The following is a 15,587-nucleotide window of genomic DNA, read 5'->3' as shown; positions in this document are numbered from 1 at the left end:
TCAAAATACTGACACCATGACTGCTGTTCAGTGTTCTGAATACTGTAAAGACTGTAAGACATGACATGGACAGTTGCAATGGAGACTACGAAGCTACAGGAAGGGACACAGCAGGCATTCTGACTGCATCTGCCAGAAACCGTCCAACTAGTGAACAGAGCCTTAGGTAATGTGAAGCTGCTGGAGACTATAGTGAAACTCTGGCTGGAGAGGGTTGCCACTGGTAGGCCATATGTGTGGCAGCAGGACTCAACTCCTTGCTATACTTCTAGAAAGCGTCAGAAGTGGCTGTCAGAGAAATCTGACTCTCCCAGCCTCCTAATACACCCTGATTGTAATTCCATGGGTTACTTATGTGTGGGACACTGTCGGGAACAACATTAACCACACTATTTGAAACACCAAGGCTGAGATGGTGGCCAAAGTCAAGGAGGGGTTTGAAGATCTTCCCAGGGACACAGTGAAGAATGCTTGCACCAGGTTCCAGAGCTGTCTTGAGGACATGGTGAAAGCTGAGAGTGGTTACTTGCAGTAAACTTATCTCCCAACCATAATCTAGTTCATATGTTTTGAATTTTTAAAATACTTTCACTTTTGGTTGGGATATTTTATTTTTTTCCCCTTTGATGCAAATTTAGCCTGAACACTCTGTATATTTTATTATCAATTAAATGATGAAGTGGAACATATATTCTATTCTCAATTCCTCCCTGTAAATATATATATTTCCATCCAGTAATGAACAATAAATCAACCATTTATCACTTGTGGAATTTCCATGGCTACTTCAGCTCGTATCATCATCATCATCATTTAACGTCCGTTTTCTATGCTGGCATGGGTTGGACGGTTTGACTGGGGCCTGGGAAGCCAGGAAGCTGCACCGGGCCCCAATCTGAGCTGGCAGTGTTTCTACAGCTGGATGCCCTTCCTAACACCAACCACTCTGAGAGTGTAGTGGGTACTTTTTACGTGCTACCAGCACAGGGCTCACAACCATAATTTCCATTTGATTTGATTTTGATATTGCTGTTGATGTTGATGTACTTGACTTCATAGAGCCTCCTTAAGCACGGCACGTCACCCTACAATCCAAGGTACTTTTGAGTGGGCTGGTTATGTGACACTGGTGTAGGTTACAGCTGTGGACTGACTTTATTTGCCGGGTCCTCTCAGTCACAGTAATATAATAAATTTTACAAAATATAGTTAGTTAAAACTGATTGTCCTTAGCTTGTCACTTATGGCATTTATTTTATATTTCTAGTCTGGGATTCAAGCAAAATGCCCAAAACTACAACTTCACCAATCAAACATTCACGGAAACTTCAAACAGGTAAAAATTAATTTGAAATTCTATTAGTTTCTTTCACAAAATCTTCACAAAAGTTAAGGTTCTTAATTTTAATTATTATTTGAAAATTATTATTTGACAATTATTATTTGTCAATTATTTTTTGGCAATTATTATTTGACAATTATTTTTTGCAATTATTATTTGACAATTATTTTTTGGCAATTATTATTTGACAATTACTTTTTGACAATTATTATTTGTCAATTATTTTTTGGCAATTATTATTTGACAATTATTTTTTGCCAATTATTATTTGACAATTATTTTTTGGCAATTATTATTTGACAATTACTTTTTGACAATTATTATTTGTCAATTATTTTTTGGCAATTATTATTTGACAATTATTTTTTGACAATTATTATTTGACAATTATTTTTTGGCAATTATTATTTGACAATTATTTTTTGGCAATTATTATTTGACAATTACTTTTTGGCAATTATTATTTGACAATTATTATTTGACAATTATTTTTTGACAATTATTATTATTATTATGGAAACAAAGCTCAAGTTTGGTCTTATTCCAGGTAGGATTTATGTTACTACTTGTAACCTTACGTGTCCACAAGTTTTTAGCAGCCTTTCAAGTGCTTAGAACCCTCTTGATAATCCATGCTGTCCCTGAGAGGCAAACTTTCTGTAGGAGCTCTATTATTATTGTTGTTGTTGTTGTTTTGTTTCTCACTGTTCTATTTGCGGTTGTTCTTTTCTTGAAAGCAGGCAATAACAAATCACCAAAGGTTTCAAGAAGTCCCTTCTCCTGTGACTCAAAGAGACAATATTCTCCTTAGAATGCGAGCTATACCCAACAATGCTGTCTTCTGGATCACCTTGAGCCTGACAGCACCTCCAATATTCTTAAAATGTTTTTCAAAGCTCTTGGAAACTGCTCCTAATGCTCCAATTACCACTGGTATCACCATTAATTTCCTCATGTCTCATAACTTTCCTATCTCATCCTGCAGTGGCTGGTATTTCTCAATCTTTTCTGTTTCCTTACATTTCACCCTCAAATTACCTGATATTGCAACATCTATAATCTTTACTTCTTTTTCATCTTTATGGATGATCATGATATCTGGCCATCTCGCCTCTATGACTTGGTCTCACTGCATGATAAAATCTCGCAGTATTTTGTGATGTTTTTGTAATGTTCCATTACTCTTTCTGGCTTGTGTTCATACCGTTGTTCGGCTTTCTTGAAGTTTGCTTTACTGCGCAACAGCCAGTGAGCATATCTGGCCACATTGTCGCGTCTCCTTTTGTATTCATGTTGTGCAAGCTTACAGCACTCACTAACAATATGGATTATTCTTTCTCCCTTCTCAGAGCACATCCTGCACTTTCATCATCATCGTTTAACGTCTGTTTTCCATGCTAGCATGGGCTGGACAGTTCAACCGGGGTCTGGGCAGCCAGGAGGCTGCACCAGGCTCCAGTCTGATCAGGCAGAGTTTCTACAGCTGGATGCCCTTCCTAACACCAACCACTCCATGAGTGTAGTGGGTGCTTTTTACAAAGTCATTTGAAACAAATATACTCTCACATTTGATATCCAATTATCTTTAATTAGCACTATGACCCAGCGTTGCCAGGTCATAGTGCTAGTGCATGTATATACAGCTGCGTGCGTGCGCACAGACACGCGAGTACTGTCCAAATCTCCAACCAATCACATACAGCTAGCTGGCATTCAATTGGTGTATCAAGTTTTGGGCATTTTGATTGGGTTTTGGATAGAAAATTCACAAAAAGGTCACTTCTATTGATTTTTTAATGGCTTTGTGGTGTGACTGGGGAAATGTAAAGATGTGCATGACCACCCTTGGACGGTTTTGAATGACCACAGAAAGTGCGAGCCCTCTAACTGAAAAATTGTGGATTTGTATAAAGGACACACACACACAGACAGACAGACATTTTGCCGTTTAAATATATAGAGATTTATTTATTTCCAGACAGCTAAATGGGGAGGCTTCCAGTGAATACAGTTGTTCAACACAAACATTTCTTCTGAAGTGAGTATAAGAAGTTCTATCTCTCAAATTATATTATTGCTTCAGGTTGTTATTTTCTCAGGTTTTCCCCCATTAGCTTCAAGCTACAAATCTCCTTCCACAAGATATCAGTGAGTGAAATCATTTAATGTGGTATACTGGAGAGAGAGGGGGATGGGAGAGTGAGGAGACATGTCCATGGTTCTTTACTGAGGTAGAGCCATTGTTTTACATTGAATGAACAATATTTTGTTCTTAATGGAAACAAACAGAAATTTTAAGAAGATATACAGCTGAATGCCCTTCCTAACACCAACCACCCTGAGAGTGTAGTGGGTGCTTTTACATGCCACCGGCACGGGGACCAGTCAGGCGGTACTGGCAACGACCTCACTCGAATCTTTTACACATGCCACCGGCACAGGTGCCAGTAAGGCGATGCTGGTAACGATCATGCTCGAATGGTGTTTTTTACGTGCCACCGGCACGGAGGCCAGATAGCCGCTCTGGCAACGATCACGCTCGGATGGTGCTGTTAATAACCTACTAGCACAGGGCTCAAGTGCCAGTAATGCGACGCTGGTAACGATGAAGCTCGAATGGTGCCTTTTATGTGCCACTGGCACTGAAGCTGGTTAGCCGCTCTGTCAATGATCACACTCGTATGGTGCTCTTTGCACCCTGCTAGCACGGACGCCAGTCATCGAATTTGATTTTGGTTTTGATAAAAACTCTGACAACCCCTGACTCATGACTTGGTGGGTGCTGTGTCCATAAAGTAAGTACAAGTTGAGTAGAGGAGGGGCAGTGGGAGGATCAATTAAACTGACCAAACCCTTTTCCCCACAAAACATGTATTGTGGACCCAAGACCTAAATAAAAGTTGTTGCCATTGTCATTGTTTCCTCCTCCTCCTCCTCCTCCTCCTTTGTTTGCATTTAGGATACTTTATAGGAATATTTGTAGGGAGCCAAGTGCTTGAGTGATGTTTCATCAGGCAACTGACCTGTTTGTTAATAATTTCAGTGGACAGAAGGAGGAAGTGGCAGCCAATGAAACAATCAGGAAAGACTGTGTGAAGGAAAGTGAAAACTGGTAAATATTCAGTTTCCCATAATATTCCTTTCTATAAAATCAAAACAATGATGGCCAGGTCAGTGTTAGAACATTTAACGAATTGAACATAAAAAATCAAACTATACAGAATTATGTGGTAAGGAAAAGACAACATTAGCTGAATGATTAATATGTGTGTGTGTCATCATCATCATCATCATTGTTTAACGTCTGTTTTCCATGCTAGCATGGGTTGGATGGTTTGAGCGGGGTCTGGGAAGCCAGGGAGCTGCACCAGGCTCCAGTCTGATCTGGCAGTGTTTCTACAGCTGGATGCCCTTCCTAACGCCAACCACTCCGTGAGTGTAGTGGGTGCTTTTTACGTGCCACCTGCACAGATGCCAGGAGAGGCTGGCAATGGCCACGATTGGTTGGTGGTTTTTACGTGCCACCGACATGGAAACCAGTCAAGGCGGTGCTGGCATTGGCCACGTACGGATGGTACTTGAACAAACCAGCAAAAATGAACCAGGATTTGGTTGGTTGGTTAGTTTGACCATGGGTTGGTTCCATTTTCCCCAGAGTAAGAAATTAATATTTTAGAAGGAAGCCTCTAAGAAATCATTAGTTGATTTGGTAGAAACAGCAACCAAATTTCACTGAAATTTCACCATCCTACCTTCTAGAAAAAGGTATATATTGGATGATGTTGTCTAAACTAGAATTGATGTCAGGATATCCATGGTTAAAATGTCTTTGATAGTAAAACAGAGCAGAATGAAGCTTTATCTGTGTAAACTCCTAATTCTAGAGTTCAAAAATTTTAATTTTATTCATGGTTCACATCACATTTTCTATATTCATATGACATGGATGATTTGGGGAAAATGTGTAAAGTCCCTTATTGTCAAAACAATTGAACTTTGAAACAGTCTTTTCTACAATCAGGTGTAGATTTATTTAAGTGTGTGTGTATGTATGTGTTTCATTCTTGCCTTACTGGCACTTGTGCCCGTGCTAGTAGGGTGCCAAGAGCACTATTCGAGCGTGATCGTTGCCAGAGCAGCCAACTGGCTTCCGTGCCAGTGGCACCTAAAAGGGCACCATTCGAGCGTGAAACTTCAATTGCCTAGGGTCACATCCCAACCAAAGAAAAGCAAAACTATAGAATGACAGTTCAAAACCAACAAAATAAGGGAGTGAAAAGCCTTCTCTCAATGAATCCTATAATATGGGGGCAGCAAAATCAAAAATGAAACTGTAAGGTCAAGTGACCAGCAGGAGAGGCTGACAAGGGAGATTGAAAAAAGGACCCCTTGAAAATAACTGGAGACAGAATATTGAGACAAGAGCTACAAAACAGGCAGGAATGACAGCCCAAAGTGGAGGAGAGTGAAAAGGGGTTATTGATGGCCTGAGTAAGTAAAATGTTTACATTAAGGTGACAAATATGTTATTAAATTGATCTATGTAAGCAATTGTGTTTTACAGCCCTCCTAAGAAACCAGTTCCAGATTTACAAGGGGAAAATCCAGTGGTTAAGTCTGTAGCAGATGACAGCCTGGAGCAGTAAGTATTGTTGTTGCTGCTGTTGTTGTTGCTGCTGTTGTTGTTGTTACATCTGCCCCTTAGCGAAGGTGGAGGTATTGTGTGTGTTTGTATGTTTGTTCATGGACAAGATATCTCAAGAACCACTGGATGGATTCAGATGAAACTTTCAGGGATGTTTGGCCTCATGATTGGCATGGATTGATTAGATTTTGAAGTTGATCCAGTTCCAAACAAGGATTCTGGATTATTTGTTATATTTACTTTACATGAAGTATTATGATCTTACGTTGATTTTCAAGTCTTTCTCTGATCATCTCCCTTGAAAGCATGCTTATGGTTTCCACGTAAGTTATGGCGTTGCTGCTGTTTCCAAAGTTTATTTTTGTTTCTCTATTATCAATTTTACTCATGTCTCTATCTTAGTAGAAACTTCATAAACAAATGGCAGCAAAACTGTTCAGAAATTAAATAACACTAACACATTCAGTAACAATAATAAATTTAATTTATCCTTGACAATTTTTAGTTTTAGCAATTTTGAATATATCACTTCTGTTTAAAACCTCTACCCTACTTGACAATTGCATTTCTGGCTCTGCCTTGAAGGAAGTTTTACTTCTTGACTCATGTTTTTGTGTGCAACGATGTTGTTCAACCTCCGTTAACAGTACCATATGCAGCAACTTTCCACTTTCATTCATGCACGGTTAAATTTTTCACCATAGACTTTAATGGTCATAAAGACACTATATCAGTAAATAGACGAAAAAAGGCCTTCATAGAGAAAACTGTCCCTGTTCCCACTGCAGATGATACACAACATTACAATCATGGCCCACACACCCACCTTCACATTCCATGGCTACCATTGGGATTGATCAGGTACCAGACAAGGATTTTTTTTCTTTTGCCAAATGAACACACTATATTTTTTTCTGGATGGAATTGGGAAATTCCATTTTTTATGAAGAAATTATGGATTAAGCTACAATTTGGTTGGTTGAAGATGGTTACAAGTTCAGGTATAGCATTTGATTAGTTCTCCATGATGTCTGCCTATTAGTGTCAAATGAATAAGTGCTGTGATAGTTAAGGCTGTGTTAATCCTGTGAAGGCATCGTATTACTGTATTATCATCAACAGTTACATGTTATCTCCATGTACTGAGTCACATGACAGGTTGTCAGAATAGCAAAAAGTAAAGATTGGTTACTTATGGGTGTGGCTATTGTTGTCCCCATGTTTCTGTGTGTGAATGGGAAAACAAGTGTAATGTCAGCCACTCATTTCTGAACTTTCTACAGTCATCTCTCTCTCTCTCTCTCTCTCTCTCTCTCTATCTATCTATCTTTCTCTCTCTATCTATCTATCTTTCTCTCTCTCTCTCTGTATGTATGTATGTATATGTTTATTATTACAGACAAGGTGATTCCACAAGGCCATCCATACTACAAAGAAGATACAATATTGCCTGGGAGAATCCATCTCTGTAAGTGGTTTTTTAAATTGTTTACACATTACACATTAGTTGTGATACCCGTGCTGGTGGCACGTAAAAAAAAACACCATCCGAACATGGCCGATGCCAGCGCCGCCTTGACTGGCGTCCATGCCGGTGGCACATAAAAGGCACCAACTGATCGTGGCCGTTTGCCAGCCTTCTCTGGCCCCTGTGCCGGTGGCACGTAAAAAGCACCCACTACACTCACGGAGTGGTTGGCGTTAGGAAGGGCATCCAGCTGTAGAAACACTGCCAGATCAGACTGGTGCCTGGTGCAGCCTCCTTCCCAGACCCCAGTCGAACTGTCCAACCCATGCTAGCATGGAAAACGGATGTTAAACGATGATGATGATGATTACTGTATTTCAAAACTCACCACCCTCATGCTCCATGTCTATGTCCACCTCTTCCTTCTTCCTTGTCCTCTCCTCATCAGTAACTGTTTCATCTTCACTACATCTATTTGCTGCTCCCTCTCTGCCCCACTCCTCTGCATCCCTCCATCATCACCAGCTCATAACTCTTGTCTTATTCCCCCTTTTGTCCACCCCATTCAACTTCTCAAATCACCCACCCACTTGTGCCTTGTGGGCTGGCTTGGGCACCTCATCCTGCAGCTCCTATTGACCCTTTTCTCTTCTTTTCCTTTCAATACTAGGAGTTAGTAGCTATGCACGTCCCTCTGCACATGAAAGCCATCTTCCTGGTTAATCTTCCTTTGATGTTTCAGCACCTCTTATGTGTCCATAGCTTACACTGGGTACATCTTATGGAGTTTCTACCTACGCCTTTTCTACAGATCGAGCAGGGCCACCTACATGAAAGGGTCTGTGATGTGTTTGCCTTCCTGCTTACTAGAACTTTGGTCTTTGCAATATTGACTCTAAGGCCCTTCGATTCTAAACCTTGCTTCCACATGAGGGCCAGGTCATCAGCATAGAGGAAGGAGCTCCCAGGGGCAACCTGTCTTGAATTCCTCTGTTATTGCCTGGAGGACTATGATGAATAAGAGGGGGCTGAGGGTTGATCCTTGGTGGATCCCTACTTCTACCTGGAATTCTTCACTATACTCATTTCGAATCCTAACCCTATTAACGGTATCTCTGTATAGGGCCTGTACAGCACTTAAACCATTCGTCAATCCCCAGTTCCTGCATCACCCACCAGATAAGGGATTGGAGGACCCTGTCAAAGGCTTTCTCCAAGTCCACAAAAGCCAAATATAGGCGTTTATCTTTGGTTAGGTATTTCTCCTGCAGTTGCTGTACCAGAAATATAGCATCAGTGGTGCTTCTACCTGGCACAAAACCGAACTTCACATCATCTAAGCAGACTCTCTCCCTAATTAGTTGGGCTATGACCATCATCATCTGATCCAGCAGTTTGATACCCCTGTACTTATTTCTATCTAAAGCATCACAGAGGAATTCAAAACTTTTATAGCAGTCGACTATGGTGCTGCTACGCCAGTCATTGGGTATGACTCGATCATGAACTACCTGGTTCACAATACAGGTAACTAACCATAGCCCACACCACCAGATGTTTTAAGCATCTCAGCAGTGATTCCTGATGGGCCAGGGGCTTTTCCTGGCTTCATACCCTTAATTGCTTTATCTACTAGGGTGCTGTCTGTTCAGACAGCTGGTCCCTCTACTGGATCAACATTTGGCAGGCTCTCCTCCTCCCATTCATATATATTTATGTTTGTGTTTAACCCACCCACCCACCATCGCTTGACAACCGATGTTGGTGTGTTTCCATCCCTGTAACTTAGTGGATTGGCAAAAGAATATATATGAACAACATCATCATCATCATCGTTTAACGTCCGTTTTCCATGCTAGCATGGGTTGGACAGTTTGACCGGGGTCTGGGAACCAGGAGGCTGTACCAGGCTCCAGTCTCATCCGGCAGTGTTTCTACAGCTGCATGCCCTTCTAACGCCAACCACTCTAAGAGTGTAGTGGGTGCTTTTTACATGCCAGTGGAGGCTGGCAACGGCCAAGATCGGTTGGTGCTTTTTACGTGCCACCGACACGGAAGCCAGTTAGGGCGGCACTGGCGTCGGCCACGTTCGGATGGTGCTTTATAAATATAAATGATTTATATACATTATATAGATTAACTTGCCTGACACTCCCTAGGTAAACAAGTGCACTTAACATGAGACATTTAAGCAACCCTCTGCTTGTTATTCTATTATCCTATAGAACAATTAATTGATAAGAATTTGGTGCTTAGAGCCCAATTTTTATTTAGCCTTTGTCTGAAAGTTGTTTTGATGAGTTAGAGGTTCCCAGGTGGTGGTCATCTCAATGCTTGGCCAACTAAGGAGGTTATCAAAGAATCAGCAAAAATGTTGGACTTTGAAAACTTGCTCTATGATAATGAGAGCAATCTGTATTTGTAAGTTTAAGAAAGGGTTTAGTCTGAAATTCTCTGAACATTACCAAATATGACAGGCAGCATGAGAATGCTAGAGCATCCAACTTCCACAACTTTGGGACTCTAACAATCAAAACAAGGACAGTACTCTTTAAGGTAAATGATGCATTTGATGTTATCTTGCATTTCCCTTTTGGCCAGATCCAGTTGGAACTCATCTCAGCTGCATCTGCCATTGTCTTAAGAGTTCCAGTTCTCTTTCTCATAGAAATTGAGAGCTATTTCATGAGATCATGAGCAGATTTGCCCACAAACCCTCTTGCACCCACCTCTAAAGCAGAAATTTGGGTTTGGAAGCCAGATTCTCTTAATATGATGGTTAAACCACCCTAATAATGTAGTTAGAAAGGTTACAAATTCAAATTAAAGGATTAAGATAACTTGAGAGGGACAGAGTGCAGAACAAATCTAATCAAATCCCATCAGACAGAAACAAATCCGCATTAATGCAAAATTGCAGTTCACTCACCTTTAATAATGTTTTCTTTATTTTACTCACCTTTAATGATTTATTTTTGTTGCTGTTTTTTCTTTCTCTTCAGTGATAAATACAAGTTTGATGAAATCAATGTGTAAGTAAGCAAAATCCAATTCTTTATTGCTGTTGTTGTTCTTTCTATTCATCCAGACTCATATTAATATTATTGCTCATGTTAATATTGCATTCGGTTCATAGAGTTTCTCTATACATCTTAACACTTTCATTATATAAACTAGTCCTTCTTCATTAATACCACTCTATAACCCTACCTTCCTCTCTATAGCAAGCCAAGACGAATTTTGTTTTCATGATGTATCAGCTTCACTGAGACCACAAATTACTTTGGGAAATGAATCATCATCATCGTTTAACGTCCGCTTTCCATGCTAGCATGGGTTGGACGATTTTGACTGAGGGCTGGCGAACCAGATGGCTGCACCAGGCTCCAATCTTGATTTGGCAGAGTCTCTACAGCTGATGGATGCCCTTCCTCATGCCAACCACTCTGAGAGTGTAGTGGGTGCTTTTTACGTGCCAGTCAGGCAGTACTGGCAACGACCTCACTCGAATCTTTTATACATGCCACCAGCACAGGTGCCAGTAAGGCAACGTTGGTAACAATCATGCTCGAATGGTGCCCTTTTACGATCCACTGGCACGGAAGCCAGTTATAATCCCATTTCTGTTTCCCTATTCCTATAAATGGGATGTCATCAACATATATAAGAAATTAAAATTTCTTAACCTTGCATCAACCCCCACCTGGTTGGCCTGCTGCAGAAAAAGAAAGTGAAAGAGAAACAAACCACAATATAGAGGCTAAAGAATAAATGAAGGCTGTCTAGAGTTGGCTTTATGATAAAGAATGCCACTGTTTCCTAGCTTCAGGGCCTTTGGACACTCTGATCACATCATGTCTGTTTGGCTTGTACAAGACAGCAAGTGTGCAACCATCATTAGCATCAATGCTGCAACCTTTTTCATGCTGATTGTTACAAAGGAATCATTCTATAGTGAACTGAATTGCCTTCTCCAAGCAGATCATCTATTATGTTATTAAATACACACATACCTCTACACAAACTATTGACAAAAAATAATTACGTGGAAGGTCCAAGTTATATAAAAATACACATCTATAGTTCATAATTATCGCAGCAATTGTAAGGTATTTACAATTTGCTTATATTTGGTTAATTTATACTGCCTACTAAAATAGAGATTAATGTATATTTTTTCCTACGTACAAAATTTTTTGTTTAGAATATTGAAAAAAAAAAGTCAAAGGAAAAACATTATCTCTCCAGAAATACCTGTAAAGCAAGGAGGAGTGCAGAAAACTGAAGGTGAAAGTTTCAAGAGATAAGGGACCTGAGACTTTCTCAACATCAGCAAAGGCACGGTGCAGCATGTCAGATGGAGTCTCAAGACAGAAGGGAGGGGAGACTTTCTCAAGATCAGCAAAGGCCATGCTGCACCACTTAATGTTGAATCAGTAAAACAATGTTTAGCACACCAGATTACACAGAGGTCCAATAGAATAGCTCTCAGAAACATACCACATAGAAATTCCTTCTTCACAACACCTGGAGTTGCTTTCAGATAAGATCCATCCCATTCTCATAAAATTGATAATTCTGTCCAAATTGGCTTGCTATTGTCATTTATGCAACATTTACTCCACAAAATGTTTTGTCATCAATGCTGCGCATTCCTGTATCACCTGTTTCAACATGACTGTAGTATAATATACAAACTATGCTGTTTTAAACCTGAGCAACACTGGGTGTCTCTGCTAGTCTAACAATAAAATACTTCAGTTTAATAAATGTAGGTGTAACACAATGGGAGTTGTTATAATTAGGAAGCTTGTGAAGTAGTTATTGTTATCAAAATTATTCTCCCAGACTCTGTTTGCTTAATATTATCAGCAATGAGTGAAAATGGTCCCAGAGTATTCATAGTAAGTGGCTTTGACTGTTACATTACATTACATGTGTATATACTGTGAAAATAATAAGGGTAGAAAATTTATAAAAATTTTCATACTGGTGGCTAGCATGCATCATAGTCTATTGACTTTTATTATGCATACTAGCCACCGGTATGCAAATTTTTCTAAATTTTCTACCCTTATTATTTTCACAGTAAAATTTTCGTAGTTTCAAAGCCTTTCTGGTATGCATTTATAATTTGTTTTATTATTTGCTGCTGAATGTTAACTGCGCTTGTGCTGTGGATTTGAAAATTATAAAGTAAAAGTGTGTAGCACGTGTATTTTCGGTGTTCTTTGGTGTATAGATATGCATTAATTTTTGCACCCTCACTGCACATTGATACAAAAACTCGAGTCTGAGGGTAACTACAAAAATATTTTTTCATTCCCTTTGAAATTGGTCTTATTCATGGTTTGGGCTTTAACTGCCCTTTGTAGCATATAAGGTGTTCTGTCAAAGGTCACCTCTTTTGTGTATAAATATGTAAATTGTTTATATCCTATTATATATGAAAATACATGTGTATATATATATATATATGTCCATATAAACATATATCATTTAATGTAGACTATTTAAATAAGAGCTACTCATTGAGACATGAGGTGAGGTAGACTCCTCTGATGTGGCTTGCGTCACTGATCCTACCTTAATGGAACAGTAAACTATATATATAAAATGAATTTATTGCCAATTAACTCAGGACCGAAGAGCAATTATGCATTTATATATGAAGACACAAAAACATTAATTTAAGAAGTCATATTAAAAAGAATATAAAACTATGATTCAATGTTAGAATGAGGGGTCCTTGCTGATTCTCCAGTAGAAGCCATCATTAGAATGGCAACATTAATTGTAATCACTGGAAAATAAGAGACTTTTATGTGTGTTTGTGTGTATAAATAAATAAAACTCTCCTGTTTCTTTTAATCCAGGCATGCTCTCCGTCAAGGAAGGGATCCATTTCTTTGGAAGCCAGTGTAAGTATTCTGTTAGGTTCCGTTCCTTTTTCCATTACCATATTTCTCTTGAAATACCTGAATGTTTCAATTAACTTTGAAAATAATCAAGAATTTGAAGGGATTTAATAAATAAACTCTTTCATTAATTAGCTGTAGTTTGGAGCATAACTAAACAAAATGAAATTCTTATGAAAAGCTATGAAATAATTTGGAGCAAAGGTGTTGGTGCAGCATGCTATAGATCAGTGATTAATGATCTTAATCCATGATATACACTCAGCTGAATGTATTCAATAGTCTTCTATAATAGCTCTGAGACAACCAAAGCCTTGTGAGTGGATTTCATAGAGTGAAACGGAAAGACGCCTATCATATCATCATTTAACGTCTGCTTTCCATGCTAGCATGGGTTGGACGATTTGACTGAGGTCTGGCAAACCAGACTCCAATCTGATCTGGCAGAGTTTCTACAGCTGGATGCCCTTCCTAACGCCAACCACTCCGAGAGTGTAGTAGGTGCTTTTACATATCACCAGCACGAGGGCCAGTTTTTATGTATATGTATGCACGTGTGTCTTGACATAAATGTTAGTTGTAGCATCACTATGATACAAATGATGCTGTTCGTTCCAGTCTTCTGAGAAAACATGCCCAGTTATGGGATAAAAATATCTTAGTTGGAAATAGGTGAGTGTTAGCAAGAAGAAGAGGAACCAGCCATAGAAATTTGCTTCCTCAAATTCCATCTGACCCAAAGAATGATGATGATGACTATATACAAAAGAGTTCTTTGTATTTTAACTTTGCCAGTACCGCCTGACTGGCCCCCATGCCGGTGGCACGTAAAAGCACCCACTACACACTCGGAGTGGTTGGTGTTAGGAAGGGCATCCAGCTGTAGAAACCCTGCCAGATCAAGACTGGAGCCTGGTGCAGCCATCTGGTTCGCCAGCCCACAGTCAAATCATCCAACTGTTAAGGTAGTCAAGTATGAGAATCACTAAACAAAATATCTTAGTTTTTATTCCTGCTCTTTATATTCTCAATGCAAACCTCACTGAGCTTAAATTTGCCATTCATCTTTCTGAGATTGTTAAAATAAAAAGTACCAGAGGTCAATATAATCAATTATTCCCTTTGCATCCCCACCCCCATATAGCAGTCCCTAAAATGATGCCCCATAAAAGCATCAGTCAGAGTGAACTACCCTTATTGTCTCCAATCCCAGTAACACTATTGGGAAATTTATAAAGATGGCTGTTATATTGAGTTGCTATTGAAGAAGCCAAGTGGATAGATTATCATCCTAGCAACTTGGGGATCTTGAGTTTCAACCTCTTATGTCCCCGAGAAGGACATTTAATTATGCATTACTCTGAATCTTTTGCCAAATATAAATTCTCTTAATTACTGCTACAAAGTTAAACACGGTGTTTTAGCATGTGTTTTCAGTGTCTCAGTAGAAAGACACCTCTGGGTCTCCCTATCCCTAGTACTGTCTTAAGGCTTTGGTACCCTGGAGAAGGATGAGCATAGTTCTAAGACTCCAATACTAATCTATGTCTGCTGTGGGTTGCTGTCATCAATAAATATGATAGGCTTTAGTTCATTGCTTTGCCAGCAGAATTAGAAAACTGTTGACACTCCTCTGCTGAATTGTTTTCATTATTTGTTTTGACACTCATTACCTTACTTAATGACATTAACATAAAGAATTAATTATCCCCTATTAGGCAGACCTAAAATAATGTCATAAATTCTGTGCCTCTTCACACTTGCACTTACGGCACGTGCCACTGAATTCACTGTCGATTGATTGCTAATTTATTCTAACCCTGGAAAGCAGAAAGGCAAAGACTATCTTGGAAGGATTTGAACATAAAGGGCCATATACTGACTGTGGCCCTGGTCAGAAGGAGCTGATGATATCAGACAATGTTGGCTGTTCATTGGGTATTTTGATCCTGACCCCTTAATCCCCTCCTGTTTTCCAGCTGAGCTCCTTTCTCTTTTTCCATAACCAACAAGCATCTCTTCTGCTTGCCTCACTATAGTATAAGAAAAAAAATGTCCTAAACCTGTTTGAAAAATCCTAAAAGCACACATGAAATACATCTTGATTTTGAGGTCTTAACGATAGTAAACCACTTCTAATACCAGGTAGAAAGCAGTGTTACAGGAGAGATCATCTATTATGACCCAATATATTAGTCTTTAATATTTAATTTC

General features: G+C 39.3%; 1 protein-coding gene and 1 long non-coding RNA gene across 4 annotated transcripts in view; both read left to right on the top strand.

Annotated features, from left to right (window-relative positions):
• LOC118766363 overlaps nt 1–15,587 on the top strand; it is a 29,702-nt gene that overhangs the window by 13,287 nt on the left and 828 nt on the right. Inside the window, exons 4-10 of one of the 3 annotated variants that reach the window (XM_036509760.1) lie at nt 1,268–1,336; nt 3,321–3,380; nt 4,386–4,454; nt 5,907–5,984; nt 7,387–7,455; nt 10,458–10,487; nt 13,332–13,376. In XM_036509760.1, the coding sequence (XP_036365653.1) occupies nt 1,268–1,336; nt 3,321–3,380; nt 4,386–4,454; nt 5,907–5,984; nt 7,387–7,455; nt 10,458–10,487; nt 13,332–13,376 (420 nt within the window). Of the gene's footprint in view, nt 1–1,267; nt 1,337–3,320; nt 3,381–4,385; nt 4,455–5,906; nt 5,985–7,386; nt 7,456–10,457; nt 10,492–13,331; nt 13,377–15,587 lie in introns of all 3 variants that reach the window. The other 2 variants (XM_036509762.1, XM_036509761.1) reach the window with 2 other exon arrangements.
• LOC118766366 lies at nt 14,122–14,625 on the top strand. Its single transcript, XR_005002300.1, has 2 exons — nt 14,122–14,167; nt 14,343–14,625. It is a non-coding gene; the product is annotated as an uncharacterized LOC118766366 (long non-coding RNA).

Source organism: Octopus sinensis, linkage group LG15 (genome assembly GCF_006345805.1).
Source record: "Octopus sinensis linkage group LG15, ASM634580v1, whole genome shotgun sequence".
Lineage (NCBI taxonomy): Eukaryota > Metazoa > Mollusca > Cephalopoda > Octopoda > Octopodidae > Octopus > Octopus sinensis.
Note: the sequence above shows the minus strand (reverse complement) of the source record. Positions and strands in the feature narration are given on the sequence as shown.